Source organism: Gavialis gangeticus, unplaced genomic scaffold (assembly GCF_001723915.1).
Source record: "Gavialis gangeticus isolate Ggan-Ray unplaced genomic scaffold, GavGan_comp1, whole genome shotgun sequence".
NCBI lineage: Eukaryota > Metazoa > Chordata > Crocodylia > Gavialidae > Gavialis > Gavialis gangeticus.
The window spans coordinates 91,811,461-91,824,597 of NW_017729034.1; the positions used below are offsets into that span (position 1 = coordinate 91,811,461).

The 13,137-nt window shown below is 41.6% G+C and overlaps 1 protein-coding gene across 1 annotated transcript in view; it reads left to right on the forward strand.

Annotated features, from left to right (window-relative positions):
* The window catches only part of REPS1 (RALBP1 associated Eps domain containing 1), a 118,194-nt gene that overhangs the window by 81,806 nt on the left and 23,251 nt on the right, over window positions 1-13,137 (forward strand). The window contains exons 10-12 of the mRNA XM_019526948.1: window positions 6,072-6,152; window positions 9,187-9,274; window positions 11,962-12,063. Coding sequence (XP_019382493.1) covers window positions 6,072-6,152; window positions 9,187-9,274; window positions 11,962-12,063 — 271 coding nt within the window. The remainder of the gene's footprint in view (window positions 1-6,071; window positions 6,153-9,186; window positions 9,275-11,961; window positions 12,064-13,137) is intronic.

A 13,137-nucleotide genomic window follows, 5' to 3' on the forward strand; every position in this document is an offset into this window, starting at 1 on the left:
CCCCCCCCCCCCCGACACCACTCAGTGACTGACATCTGATCCCATTGGACGCCCGCCTTCCCCCCTCAGTGGCTGATCCCACTGGCCTGGGGAGGGGGAAAGAGTCCCCAACGGCCAATTACGTGGCCAATTTCACTCACCGTAAAAGCGGTCGCACCGGAACTCCCGCAGCCACTTCTGGAAGTGGCATGGCCGCTTTTGCTGGTGGCCCCACTCCCCAGCCAGCACTTGCAGGGGGGGTACTGGTGCTCCCGCCTGCTCCCCTGCCTGCTGGCTAAACAGGGAGTGTGGCTGAATAGGGGGTGCACCTGTGCTCTCAAGGGGTGCACGTGCACCCCTGTGTACCCTCTATGCATTGCCCCTGCACACAGGGTAGAGTAATGAGGAGATTTCCACACAACACTGTTTGTGTGGGAGAGAGAAGACCCCATGCATGGTAATCCTGCAGACATTTAAAACAAAAAAACAGCACTTTTAAAATCCACACATCCCTGCATCGAACCCGGTGCATGACCAGAAGAGGCAGTGCATTAGTTGGACCTGGCTTGCCTGACATCTGTATAGATTGGGCACTTTAGTGGGGCTTTTGGTGCTTTTATCTAATAGTTGATTGAATCAGCTTGAGATAAAAGTGCCAAAAAGCCCTGCCGAAGCACCCAAACTATACAGACACTGCAGAGCCAAGTCAAAATAACGTGTCGCTACTTCCAGTAAAGTTTGGTTTGGGGGGGGGGGAGGGGTTAACATCTGCAAGCAGCTGCAGTCTCCATTTGCCTAGGGCAGTGGTCTCCAAACTTTTTCGATCGCATACCCCTATCAGTAAAAAAAAAAATTTTGAGTGCGCACCCCCAATATATGTATATTTATAGAAATAGAAGTTCTAATATTTTCTTCCCGCACCCCAGTGGATTGTCTTGTGCACCCCTTGGGGTGCACGCACCCCACTTTTGAGACCACTGGCCTAGGGTATAGAATTGTCTATTAGTCTTTATTCAAGTCTGGGGAGTGAGAGGGAGTCTTCTTCAGTCTGTCCACCCTCCCTCCCTTTTGCTTCTGAGATGTTTGCCCTACAGCTTGATGTTTTGAAAAATCTGAAATCTTTTCTGAGCACTTAGGTAGTTCTGAAAGGTACTAGATGGTAGAAAGGTAGTATGTCACTATTTCTGGACCACAGCAACAGATAAGTTTGCTCTGTCCCACAGATCATTCCTTTATTTTTATTATCTAGCAGAAAAGGAGTATAGTCACAGACTGCCAGTTGCAGCTAAAGCCTTATGATTGGTTATTGGGTCAGACTTTGTCTTAGTGAAAACTGTGAATTTATTCCTCTCATATAAACAAGACAGTAGCAATCTTATACTGTGGCATGAAAAGATTATAGACAGATAATGCTTTATCTGTCCACTCAGGAAAGGAGGCTTACATCTACCATTCAGTCTAGGAACTTAAGTTTTGACCGAATTTAGGAGATACAATAGTTTGATCTGAATTGCTGTACTGGCGCAAAGAAATATGATTCTCAGCTAAGGGTGTAAATGAAACTGTTTATACCACTGCAAAAGGTGGGGATGCTTTCCATGGCTCAGCTGAATTTGCTGTTAACTAACTTTCTGTATGCTTTCTACCATGGTGAATGGAAGCTAAACCACAATAATTTATTGCTTGCATTTCATTTGCATAAATTACTGTGGTTTAATTTCACTTAATGCAAGATAGTTTTGGACAGATGATACAGTTACAGCAGATCAGTTGGTGCATGCTGAAGAATAGTATGTCCCTTTTCCTTCAAAATGGTACAGTTGTGTCCTCAGTCCTCTACATATGTATCCTCAGTTACCTCATACCACAGGCTCTGGCCAAAGGTATGGATTCTGTTTTACTGTCCCAACTAGGAACTTCATTCCATTCAAAATTAAAAGCCTTTTCTGTAACAGCCTAGTTCCTGAAATTTTAATTTTTTTTAAGGTGACTTTTAGAACTTCCCTGGCCTTAAACACTATTATAGGAGAAATTTCAAGTAGAAAAAGCAAGCTTTGCAGATATTGCAAAATAGACTTATGAACAGTTCTGGAGTATGTTTTAGTAGAGTTCCAACTAAGTTCATTTACCTGCTTTTTTTTGGCTGTCATGAACTAATCTTGGGTGGACCAATTGAAAGACCTTTTTGAGACCCCTTTGTCACAGGGCATCACCTCCAGAGGTGGCCTGGAGACCAAAAAAATATACTTTTTACCTGGCTTTGTAGGCAGTCTGCCCTCCTTACCTGCCACGTCTCAGTGTTAATTGCCATTAAAATATGGGAGGCTACCTTGGTCTTAATCGAATGACCGCCAACTGTCTGTGGTCCAAGACTCACAGGCTAATAGTGTGGCTCTGTTTTGCCCCTACACCGTGCCAAAGCCTTGCAGATTCTCATTGATAGTCTCTCATTACACACACAACCCCTCGCTGAGCCTCAGTCCTCTTGGTCTTTTCCTCAGCCCCTTTCTGGGCCCTCAGTCCCCCTTGGTCTCACTCAGCCACACCGTGGGCTTCCAGAGCCCTTGGTCTCCCGCTCAGTCCCTCTCTAGACTACCAGACCCCTTTGGTTTCTCCCTAGACCCTTCTGGTCCCACACTTTTCCTGGCCCCTTGCTGGGCCTCCTGGTCCCACGCTTGCTCTAGGCTCTCTGCTGGGCCCCACTCAGTCCCAGAGATTCTCTTCTTCCTGCTGGGCTGACACTCGGCCTCAGGCTTCTGTTCTTCCTGCTGGGCTCACTCTTCGCCTCAAGCGCCTGTCCTCCCTGCTGGGCCCATTCTCAGCTTTGGGGCTTCTGTTCTCACTTTCTTCTTCAGACCTTCCCCAACTCAGATGGCACCACCACTGTCATACTGGACTGCAGTCTCCTTGATCCCCTTCCTCTCAGGCTGTAGCCACACATGGACCTTTGGCCTATCCATTCCAAGGCCCTGGTCCTGCCTTGGGCCAGCTGAGATCTCCAGGCTCTGGCAGTCTCTGCAGTGGTCCCTTCTGGGCCTTTTGTTGGGCCCTGGCCCTGCACGATCCAGTTGAAATTCCATAGGTCAGTTGAAATTCATCTTCATTCCTTCTCTGGGCCCCGGACCCCTTATCAGGTCCCACACACTTGGCCCCTCTCTCTGGGCTCACCTGGACCCCGCGATAGTTTCTGTACTTTCAGCCCCTCTCTCTGGCTTCAGACCTCTCCTTGGGTCCCCAGGATACTCCTATACAGGCACTCCTCGGACTTGCAACACAATTGGTTCCTGAAAACTTGTGTCTTAAGTCAAAATGTTGTAATTCAGAACCAATTTTTTCATAAGAAACAATGTTATAAATGGGGGATTGGTTCCTGAACCAAAGCCCAATACCTTATTTTCTCAAAAATACCCCAGAATTTTGTACTTGATCAATTATAGGTGAGTAATATAGCTACATTAATGTATTTGTATTGTCAATAGCAGTCATTGATTTGGAAGGACTTCTTTGAGGTGACTTTGCTGGACTTTTTGAAAGGCTCTTGGTTGGTCATTTTGAAGGGTTCTTGGCTGGAGTCTTCTCAGGAGTCTTGGCTGCAGGTTTTTCTGAAGTCTCGTCTGCTTTCTTAAAGAAAGTGTCCAAGGAAGTTTGGAGAGATGTTCTCCAGGGAGATGAGCGATGCAGCGAACTTGTTTGCTGGCATGGCATGGCATGGCATTGCATCGGACCAAGCGTTGTAAAGTCAAAACTGATGTCATAAAATTGAAATGTCAATTTATAAATGTTGCAACTCAAAACGTTGTAAGTCGACTACTGCCTGTAGTTCGTTCTCAAACTTCCAATGTTGACTTTCGTTGGTGTTATCCTCCATGCTGACCTTCTGGACCTGCAGCCTTCGTGCTGAAGTGGTGCTCTTCTTTCAGCAGGCTCCAAGATCTTACTGCCAGTTTTGCTCAGGGCCTGGATTTGTATCTGTCTTAAATCCAGTCCTCCTCCTGGGTCAGATGACCCCATACTCAGGTCTGGTCCCACCTGCAGACAGCTGCTTCTTCCCTTAAAGGCAGGCACCCTATGCAGCCTGCCACCCCCTTATTGAATGTTATCTAGGAGCACATGAGAGTTCCTTTCCAAGCTGGTTGGTAATTGTGAGCTCAGGTTTCTTACAAGAAGTAACATTTCTTAATGGTAATGAGTACAGATCGTAGAGCAAACTTAAAGTTCTAAGGGAACACTATCTAGAAAAATTCATAAAATGGTAGGCTCACAGTTCTCTTCAAGTAAACGACAGAGTTCTTTATTGAGTCTGTTATAGTGTCAACATTTTTCCATGCCTGTATTTCTAGATCTTTGGCCTTAAAAATTGTTTTAAGTGGAATAAAGCTCTTAAAGTAGATTTAATATGAGATATACAATCCAGCAACTATTGTATATTTATATATAGTCCTATAGTGATGATACTGTCGAAGAAATAAGCATCAAACCACAAGTTATGTTGACTTTGAGCATTGTTCCAATGTGGGGCAGGGAGCATTTGCGTTCCTCCTACTGGTGATGCAAATAAACTGAGCTTGTGGATTTCTGCTTGTATCTCACTAGGAACATGAGGCCCAGAAAGACACATTTTTGTAGTACACCTTGAGGAAGTAGAACTATACATAATCTGTCACATTAGGGTTTGTTGCACAAGTATATAGGAAGAGTTCTTATGAGTATTTTAGATATACACTGTGTAGGAAAAAGCAACTATGATTTAGCTATATCACAGCTGCTTTTGAATTTTAATTTCTTGTAAAACATCAGCTGAATATTCTCATCTAAAATTTGGAGTATAAGGATTTATCTGACTGGGAGCTATTCTGGAACTCCTCTGCCAGAGTCAGAGCACCTTGGCCTTGTTAGCTTATCCACTTCCGAAGTAGGTTAAATGAAAACAAAACACTCATTCTGGAATGAGTGCATGTGGAGCTGCCCTTCTAGTAGCTGTTCCCAGACAAGCTCCTTGTGTATAAGAACCTTTAGAAAATAGCTCAACATAAAAAGAATGTATGAGGACAGTTTGGTTTAACTCCTTACATATTATTTTCCTTTCTGAAAATATTAATAGTGATCTTTTTTTTATAGCATGTTTGATTTTATGATTGATACTAACAGTTTCCCTGTGGCAGGTCCTCTCAGCACTAAAATCCTTCATTCCCAAATTTTTCTGAACTAGTGTTTTAAAATGAAGTCTGACTAATATTTACTCACCATTCTACTAATTGCAAGAGGCAAAACACATTCAACATGCCTCTTTGAAGAGTCAGCTAGTCTTCAGATATCATAACTTTATATACTTTGATTCTTAATTGCTTCAGGTGTGGCTGTAGCTTGTTTTTCAAGCATGAGGACTGTGTTTGGCAATTATGTATTGTATGTAGCATGGCTTGTATCTTGTACAGCTAATCAGAGACATTGACTTGCTGTTGAGTGAAAAAATCAGATACGTTTGAACTCAATAATTCTTTGCATTGTTTAAATGATAATTTTTCAAGACTTGTTAAAATGCTCTCATGCATAAGAGAATCATTTCTCAGAGGTTGCACTGGCAAGGTGAACTGGCTGGGTTTAATCAGAGTACTTTGTGCTTAATGTTACATTTTACATCTGTCTTTGCAGAAGAATCATGTTTACTAAATGTTGTAAATAAACACTTGCTTTTGCCACTTGTATAAAGCATGATAAACACATGCATCGATACATATTATGGACAATGCCAGGATATGGCACCACTTGCCTTTTTACACCATTTAATGTTTTAACCATTCTCCGATTCTCATAGATTTCTCAAATAAAGTTTCTGAATAGTGTGCATACCTCCATTTTACAGTATAGCACATGCACACATGATCAGAACTTCTGAAAAGGTTAATAATCTTGGTTGCATATCTGTCAGGCTTGAAATTGTGAAATATTCCTTTATTTGTTATTTTTTTTCCAAGTAAACTCCATGATACAAACCCCAGTGCAACCTCTTAACAACTATGCTTAATCTTCTCTAGTGATCTTTTACTCCATCTTTCTCATCATGCTGACTTGTCTCTCCTCTGTCTGTTCAGCAGTGGGAGACATTTAGTGAACGCTCTTCAAGCTCACAAACTCTGACCCAATTTGATTCTAACATTGCACCAGCTGATCCTGTAAGTCAATCACTTAGCTTGCTTGTTTGAAATTAATTTTATTAACACTTATTTTTCCATACATTGTTTTTAGCTATTATGCATGATTCTATGGACTGCTTGGTTGGAAATGGTGGCAGGCTTATTAATTTTGTCTGCTTGTTAAGAAGATGAATTTCTTATTTCCTTTAATTTTTAATATCTGAGTACAGTGGATGTTTTTCTCAATTGTGACATGATGCAGTGCTTCTGTAAAGGAGCATTTTGCAACATGATTATTACACTTCATTTACAACTGTTTGAGTATCTGCATTATATAAAGCATGGGACCCTTAGCTTATATCTGTTCAAGTCTATTGCAGGTTTTATGCGCACACAATTGTGAAACTGATCTTCCTAGTGTATATGAACTACTTTATCAAACTTTACGTTCGTGTTACAGTCCAAAATTGACATGGTAGTTCATATTTATGAGATTTGCCATCATGTTACTCTAGAAATAGTATTTTTGAGTACTTTTGAAATACAACTATACTAGCAATAGCATTAGACTGTAAAGAAGTGCTGAGAATAACAATTATGCAGTTAAACACTTTGCCAGGTTTGCTTTACTTAGAGCCTGCAAGAGCTGTTGAAGCAGCTTTAAATACTTTAAAAATGTGTTGCCATTTCTTTTATAGATTTAATTTGTAGCAAATTAAAATTTTCTAAATTCATCTATAGCACTGGTTCCCAAACTCTGATAGATTCTGTCCCACTAATTTTAAAACAATACAACCTTAAGTACCACCAGCAAATTTTTGTCATATAGTCTTTATAATGAATCTGTTAACGTGTACCACTGACAGGTTGTCTGCGTACCACTGGTGGTACATGTACCACAGAATGGGAACTGTTGATCTACTGGCAGCCCCTGCTTAGCACAATTAATTGGTTCTCGAAAAACAAAGCATTAAATGTAACAGTGTTAAATGTAACCGATTTTTTTTCCCATGAGAATGCCTGTGAGCGTTGAAACAAAACTCTCTGAGCGCTAAGTGGAATCGGGTATCAATGTAAAACAACTGTTAGAGCAAAATAATGCTAAGCGAAACGGCATTAAGCAGGGGTTGTCTTTATTACATAAGCTAGCTATAATACATCTTAGAATAAAATATAAGATGTGGCACTTCATAACTCATCTTAACCAGTAAGATGTACACATACAGAATTATACATTTTACTTTGTTAAATGTATTTAATTTCAAAGAATCTTACATATTAAATAACTAATTGAAAAAATTGCAGCCTTCTGAGGTCTCTTTGGGCAATTTTATATGTGCTCTGGGGGTGGGAGGGGGCAACGCTTTAATTTGGAGCAGTTCCAAGAGCTGCTGTAATTAAAGCACCACAGTGTCTGATGCATCAAAGTACCCCTGCTTCAAAATAGCAGCGGAGGCGCTTAAATAAAAGCTTATTGAACGAGCTTTAGTTCAAGTGCCCCCACCACTATTTTGAAGCACAGGGATGCTGATACATAAGATTGCAGGAGGCTACTGGAGTGCAGTAATTACTACACTTCAGCAGACCATTAATTGAATTTGCTCCGATGCTCTGTAATTACAGCACGTCAGAGCAGCCTCCGCGCTCGTGTACAGGCACCCTGTATTCAGAGTAAACAACATTTGATTGATACTTGTATTACAGCAGTACCTCTAGATCCCAGATAGAATTGGGTCTTTTGTACCAGGTACTACATAACTCACTTTACTCAAAAGGGTGTGGGGTGGGAGTAGACAGTGGTCTACAGATGTCTATCAAATGCATTGAAAAAAGCCAAGTTAAACTGTCTGTACTCTTCAGGGTAAGCACACATCCCTTTTCTATTTATGTACTTATTCTTCATTCTTCAATTGAAATATATTAATGCAACATATTATATGCAGCTAATTGCATCTCATGAAAGCACATTGATTTATAGCTCTTAATTTATGGCCATGAAACGTGCATATATATTGGAGGATCATTTTTTTGAAAGTCTTTTACCTAACGATCAGAAAGTCTAAAATAAGTTTAAAGTGTTCATGCCTAAAAACCTTTGATGGGACAGGAGAGTTGTTCTAACACTGTTGTACCTGATTACATTTACCATATACAGTATCAAGTAATTTGGGAAGTTTTAGAAAGTACTGATATAAATGTACCTGGTTTTATAAAAGTGGACTAATTAAACAGTTTAAATCATGTTAAACAGTTTCCAAGAGCAATTTAAAACATTAAAATGATAATCTGCCCTCCATATGCATATCTATTTGTCATTGCTCTCAGTAGTGACGTTGTGAACACTACTTATATGGTGCAGATTTTGTTTTTGAAGGGGCGAGGAAGAATATGAGCAGAGGATCTGATAGTTTTCTATAAGGCCATAGATACAACTGTGACACAGTCGGGTGCCAGTACTTTTTCAGACTTCATATCTGACAGCAGTCACTTGAAGTGCATGTTGTAAAACCTCTGAAGCATAAGCTTACTCAGTGGAGTAGACTTTCTGGTGGAGAAAGCTCATTACGTTTCTAAAGTGATGCTATTTTAAATATTTAAAACTTCAGAAATCTAGAGCACGTTGACACTTCCATGAAATGTTTCTGATCTTAAGGAAAAATGCACTGTCTGTTTGTGGGCTACATTTTAATATGTTTATGAACCACCCTTACCATTCATGAATATATCATGTGCTTTGGGCAACAGTAGTGTTTATTTTTACAGAAATTTAAAATAGGAAGTTGGGTATATAACTATATTTGAAGGAATTTAGTAGCTAGAAACAGTATTCTGCAAGCAGTGGACCTCTGTGCATAATAATATTTTACTGCATGTAGCTAAATATACTTGTAATGGACATGTTATTCTGAGACTGGTTGACTGTTGTCCACCATCATAGAATGTGAGTTCTTGGGGACACTGGAGAAAAGTTTACATGTGAATATAGGCCTAGCAAAATATGTTGTAGGCAGTTAAACCTTTGGAGAATCACAAAAAAAATAAATTAAAATTACTTCTTCCTTCCCCTCTTCAGGATACTGCTATTGTTCACCCAGTTCCCATACGGATGACTCCAAGCAAAATCCATATGCAGGAAATGGAACTTAAAAGAACTGGAAGTGGTAAGTTACTTTCTAGTCTGATTATGAAAGCAGCTATTACACTTATAAAACTAACAGAATACTATTTCAGAGTCTGTTTCTCTGTAAAAATTGTGACACTTTTTCTTGAAATTAGACAAAAGTATCTGGTATTCCAACCATCATAAGCTATTCCAGGTGGTAGAGAACTTTGTGTTAGAGCAGCATTCAGATGCACATTGAGATAGAGAAATAACTTTTTGTTCAGAAGACGTTTTCGTGCTGGGGACAAGGGTGGTTGGAATAGTTTGGAAAGGTCTTCATGGAGACTTGGTTAGAGGGGGGAGAACTTTTTTCAGATTCACTTGTTGCATTCTGGAGGTGCTTGGGGTGGTCTGAAAGATGACTCTAGTAACATCCAGTGACCTTTTTCATTAGCAAAACCTAGTGGGGGAGACATTTAATCAGTTAGGTTCCCTCTACACATTACATGTATCATGCAATTACAAAGTTAATTGCACAATTCATTTAGACTGGCCACATGTGGAAATTAACTGTCACGTCTTATAAAGTCCAGCCAGCTATAAAGTTATTGCTGGAAAATGTGTAATAACATAATAACTATCGCTTTATAGTATAATAACCAGCTTTAATTTGCATGTGTAGCATAGCTGTGCCCCCTGCCACTGGGAACCCAGTCAGCTGATGGGCCTCCTATCCACTGAAGTGGATCATGTACTGTGACAGCTGGAAGTACCACAACTGAGGGGACTCCCAACCCTGGCACTATCCCACAGGCTGGAGCAGCTGGGAGTCCCGTCAGCTGACGAGTCACCCATCTGCACAGTGGGGAAATGGTACAAGAGGACCCTGGGGTCATAAGCCTGGTGCTCCCTCTACACTCGCAATGAAGTTCAATTAGGATCTGATGCTGGATCTCACAATCAGACCTCCTACCATGTGATTGTGTGGATCGCTCAGTAGATCCTACTATAGCATGCAGATTTTATGGAGATTTTTGGATAGCAGCAGGAGCCAAGGGCATGTCCCACGTGTAGCTGACTGGAATCCAAAAAGGATTTTTTAGGGCCTTGGACAAACGTAACACTTGAAACATTTCAGATGTGTTTGGGTGAGCCTTCTGAAGTTCTCCAGGAATGGTCAAAGCTTTTGAAAATAACCATGAACAAAGAGCAACTATTTGGAAGCATTTGTAAAGCTGTTCATCTGCTCTCCCTTCCTCCTTCCTCCCCCAAGGAGGAGAGTGAAGCCTCAGAACCAAGGGGCCCCATTTTGTACCCTCTGGCTGGAGAGCATGCCACTGCATGCTCTTGTGACAGTTTTGAAGCATTCCAGAATGGGGACTGTACACTGTCTGCAGCTGACGCACTGCAGTTCTGAAGCATTTCACCTCAGTCTTCAGAGGCAAGGTCAGCTTCCAGATACTTCACTGCGCAACACAGTTTGGGGAGGAGCTGATCAGCCCTCAGTGCTAAAAGAACATGTTAGAAACTGCTTAGAAAAGCTGGACATATAAAGGTCCATGGGGCCAGATGGGATGCACCCAAGGGTGCTGAGGAAGTTGCCTGATGTGATTGCAGAGCCATTGGCCATCATCTTTGAAAACTCGTGGTGATCAGGAGAGGTCCCAGATAATTGGAAAGGGCAAACTTAGTGCCCATATTTAAGAAAAGGAAAAAGGATCCAGGGAACTACAGACGAGTCAGCCTCACTTCAGTCCCTGGAAAAATCATGGAGCAGATCCTCAAGGAATCAATTTTTAAGCACTTGGAAGAAGAAAAAAGTGACTGGGAACAGTCAGCATGGCTTCGTCAAGGGCAAGTCATGCCTGACCAACCTGATTGCCTTCTCTGATGAGATGACTGGCTCTGGATACAGGGAGACCAATGAATGTAGTGTACCTTGATTTTTACCAAGGGTTTTGATATGGTCTCCCGCAGTGTTCCTGCAGGCAAGCTAAGGAAGTACGGGCTGGATGAATGGACTGCTTACATGGATAGAAAACTGGCTGGAGCATTGGGCTCAGAGTAGTAATCAATGGCTTGATGTCAGGGGCATAACCCCGCACTGGTGCCCCACACACAGGGCATGTGTCACTAGGGCAGCATAGAGCTTGCAGCAGCAAATAGCTTTCCTGTGTGGCCCTGATGTGTCCCTTCTAGCGGGCAGCCCACCTCCACCCCATACACAACGTTGGGGGCACAGGTCCCCTCTGCCCCCCCTGGGAGTGCGTGCATCAGCAGGGATCTGGTCCTGTTCCCCGCCCCCCTGACAAGCTACCCATGGCCCCGTCCCACTCCACCAGGGCCCTGTGGCCATGCATTGCAGCCCTGGGCCTCATGCATCCCCTGGCTGGGCAGCAGCCCCAGCCCTGGCCAACTCCCTCCCTTCCTATGGGAGCCTCAATTCCCACCCCCCCCGTGGGAGCTGCTCTCCAGGCTGCCTGGCAGCCATGTGCATATACATACACATGGTGCCCCCTGCTTGACTGCCCTCCTCCTGCTCCCTCCCAGCCCCTTTCAGGCTTGAACTCTGCCAGCCTACAGAGAGCTCTTTGCAGAACTGGAAAATCCACAGGTTTCTCTGTTAAAATGAGAAATCTGTGGTTTCCTCCGGTGAAGGGGAAAATCCATGTTTTTTCTCTTTTTTCTGTGGGAAGCAGAAAACCCTGATTCCTGTTAATCATGCAACTATATTTTTCCATCTAGACCATGCTAATCCTACTAGTCCACTACTTGTGAAACCAGCCGACCTCTCCGAAGAAAATAAAATAAGCTCATCTGTAAAATTTGTACCTGGAAATACAGTTGGTAAGTGTCCAAGCACTTTTTGATGTTTTTTATGTTTACAAATGACAACTTGAATAGTTGTACAGAATGGAAGATAGCTTTTCAGTGTTGGTTTTCCAAATTTCTTAAAGTAAGTGTCAGATTATTTTGAATTAGCAACTGTCCTTATTTTAGGAAAATCTCAGGAGCTATATCCCAAGGGAAGAGTGGCATGCTGCCACTGGCTTCATTCAAGCTGTGGCATTTTGTCACATGAGGATCTGACTCCCCCATCTGCTAAAAAAAAAATATATATTTTTCTTTTAATTGTTCGCTGCCTTATTTAGCAGCAGACCATTTTTGGCTACCAAGATTAATCCCAGAAATACAAGCAGGCTGCAGCATTCTTTATCCAAGGCAGGATTGACTTTAAATAGCATTTGATTCTATTCTGTCACAAAACTGTTCATTTTTCAAAGGAAATAATTTATTAGACAACTGGTGTATACAGAATTTTGACGGTAATTGTTACTGTTGCAGTTCCTTGAAAAATCACCTAAGGCAATATACTATAGTTCCTTATAATCGGATTGTTACTAGGTACAATTGTATTGTCAGTTATTTGCCTAATGTGTTTGGCTTTTTGTGTGTTTTGCTTTTAAAATATACTGCATTATTTGGATTTGATTAGTCTTTTTGTGGTAAGTAATTATATATACAAGTCACAAATAAGGCATCAGTTTGAATGTCTAGTCTCTAGCTTTTACTCCTGAAATTGATTTACATCCACTTCTTTCATCATATTGTGAACTTCCCTTCAATAAAGATCTATATCTGATTAATATGTCCCCTTTATATTCCATACCATGAGTATGGAGACAACTGTTGGAGTACCCCCATACTGCTTTTATTGGTAGAATTTAACGGTAATGTAAGGCAGCCAAGGATCTTGCTGGCAGTAGCCTTTTCCTTACTTTTGAACTCAATTTCAGTGGTATTGTTTTCTTTCATGGTCATTTCATTTCTTCTCTGGTCCCTTTTCTCTAACTCCTTCCCTGTCCCTTTTCCCAGCGTAGATCCTTTTTTTTTTTTTTTTTTTTTTTTAACCTCTAAAAA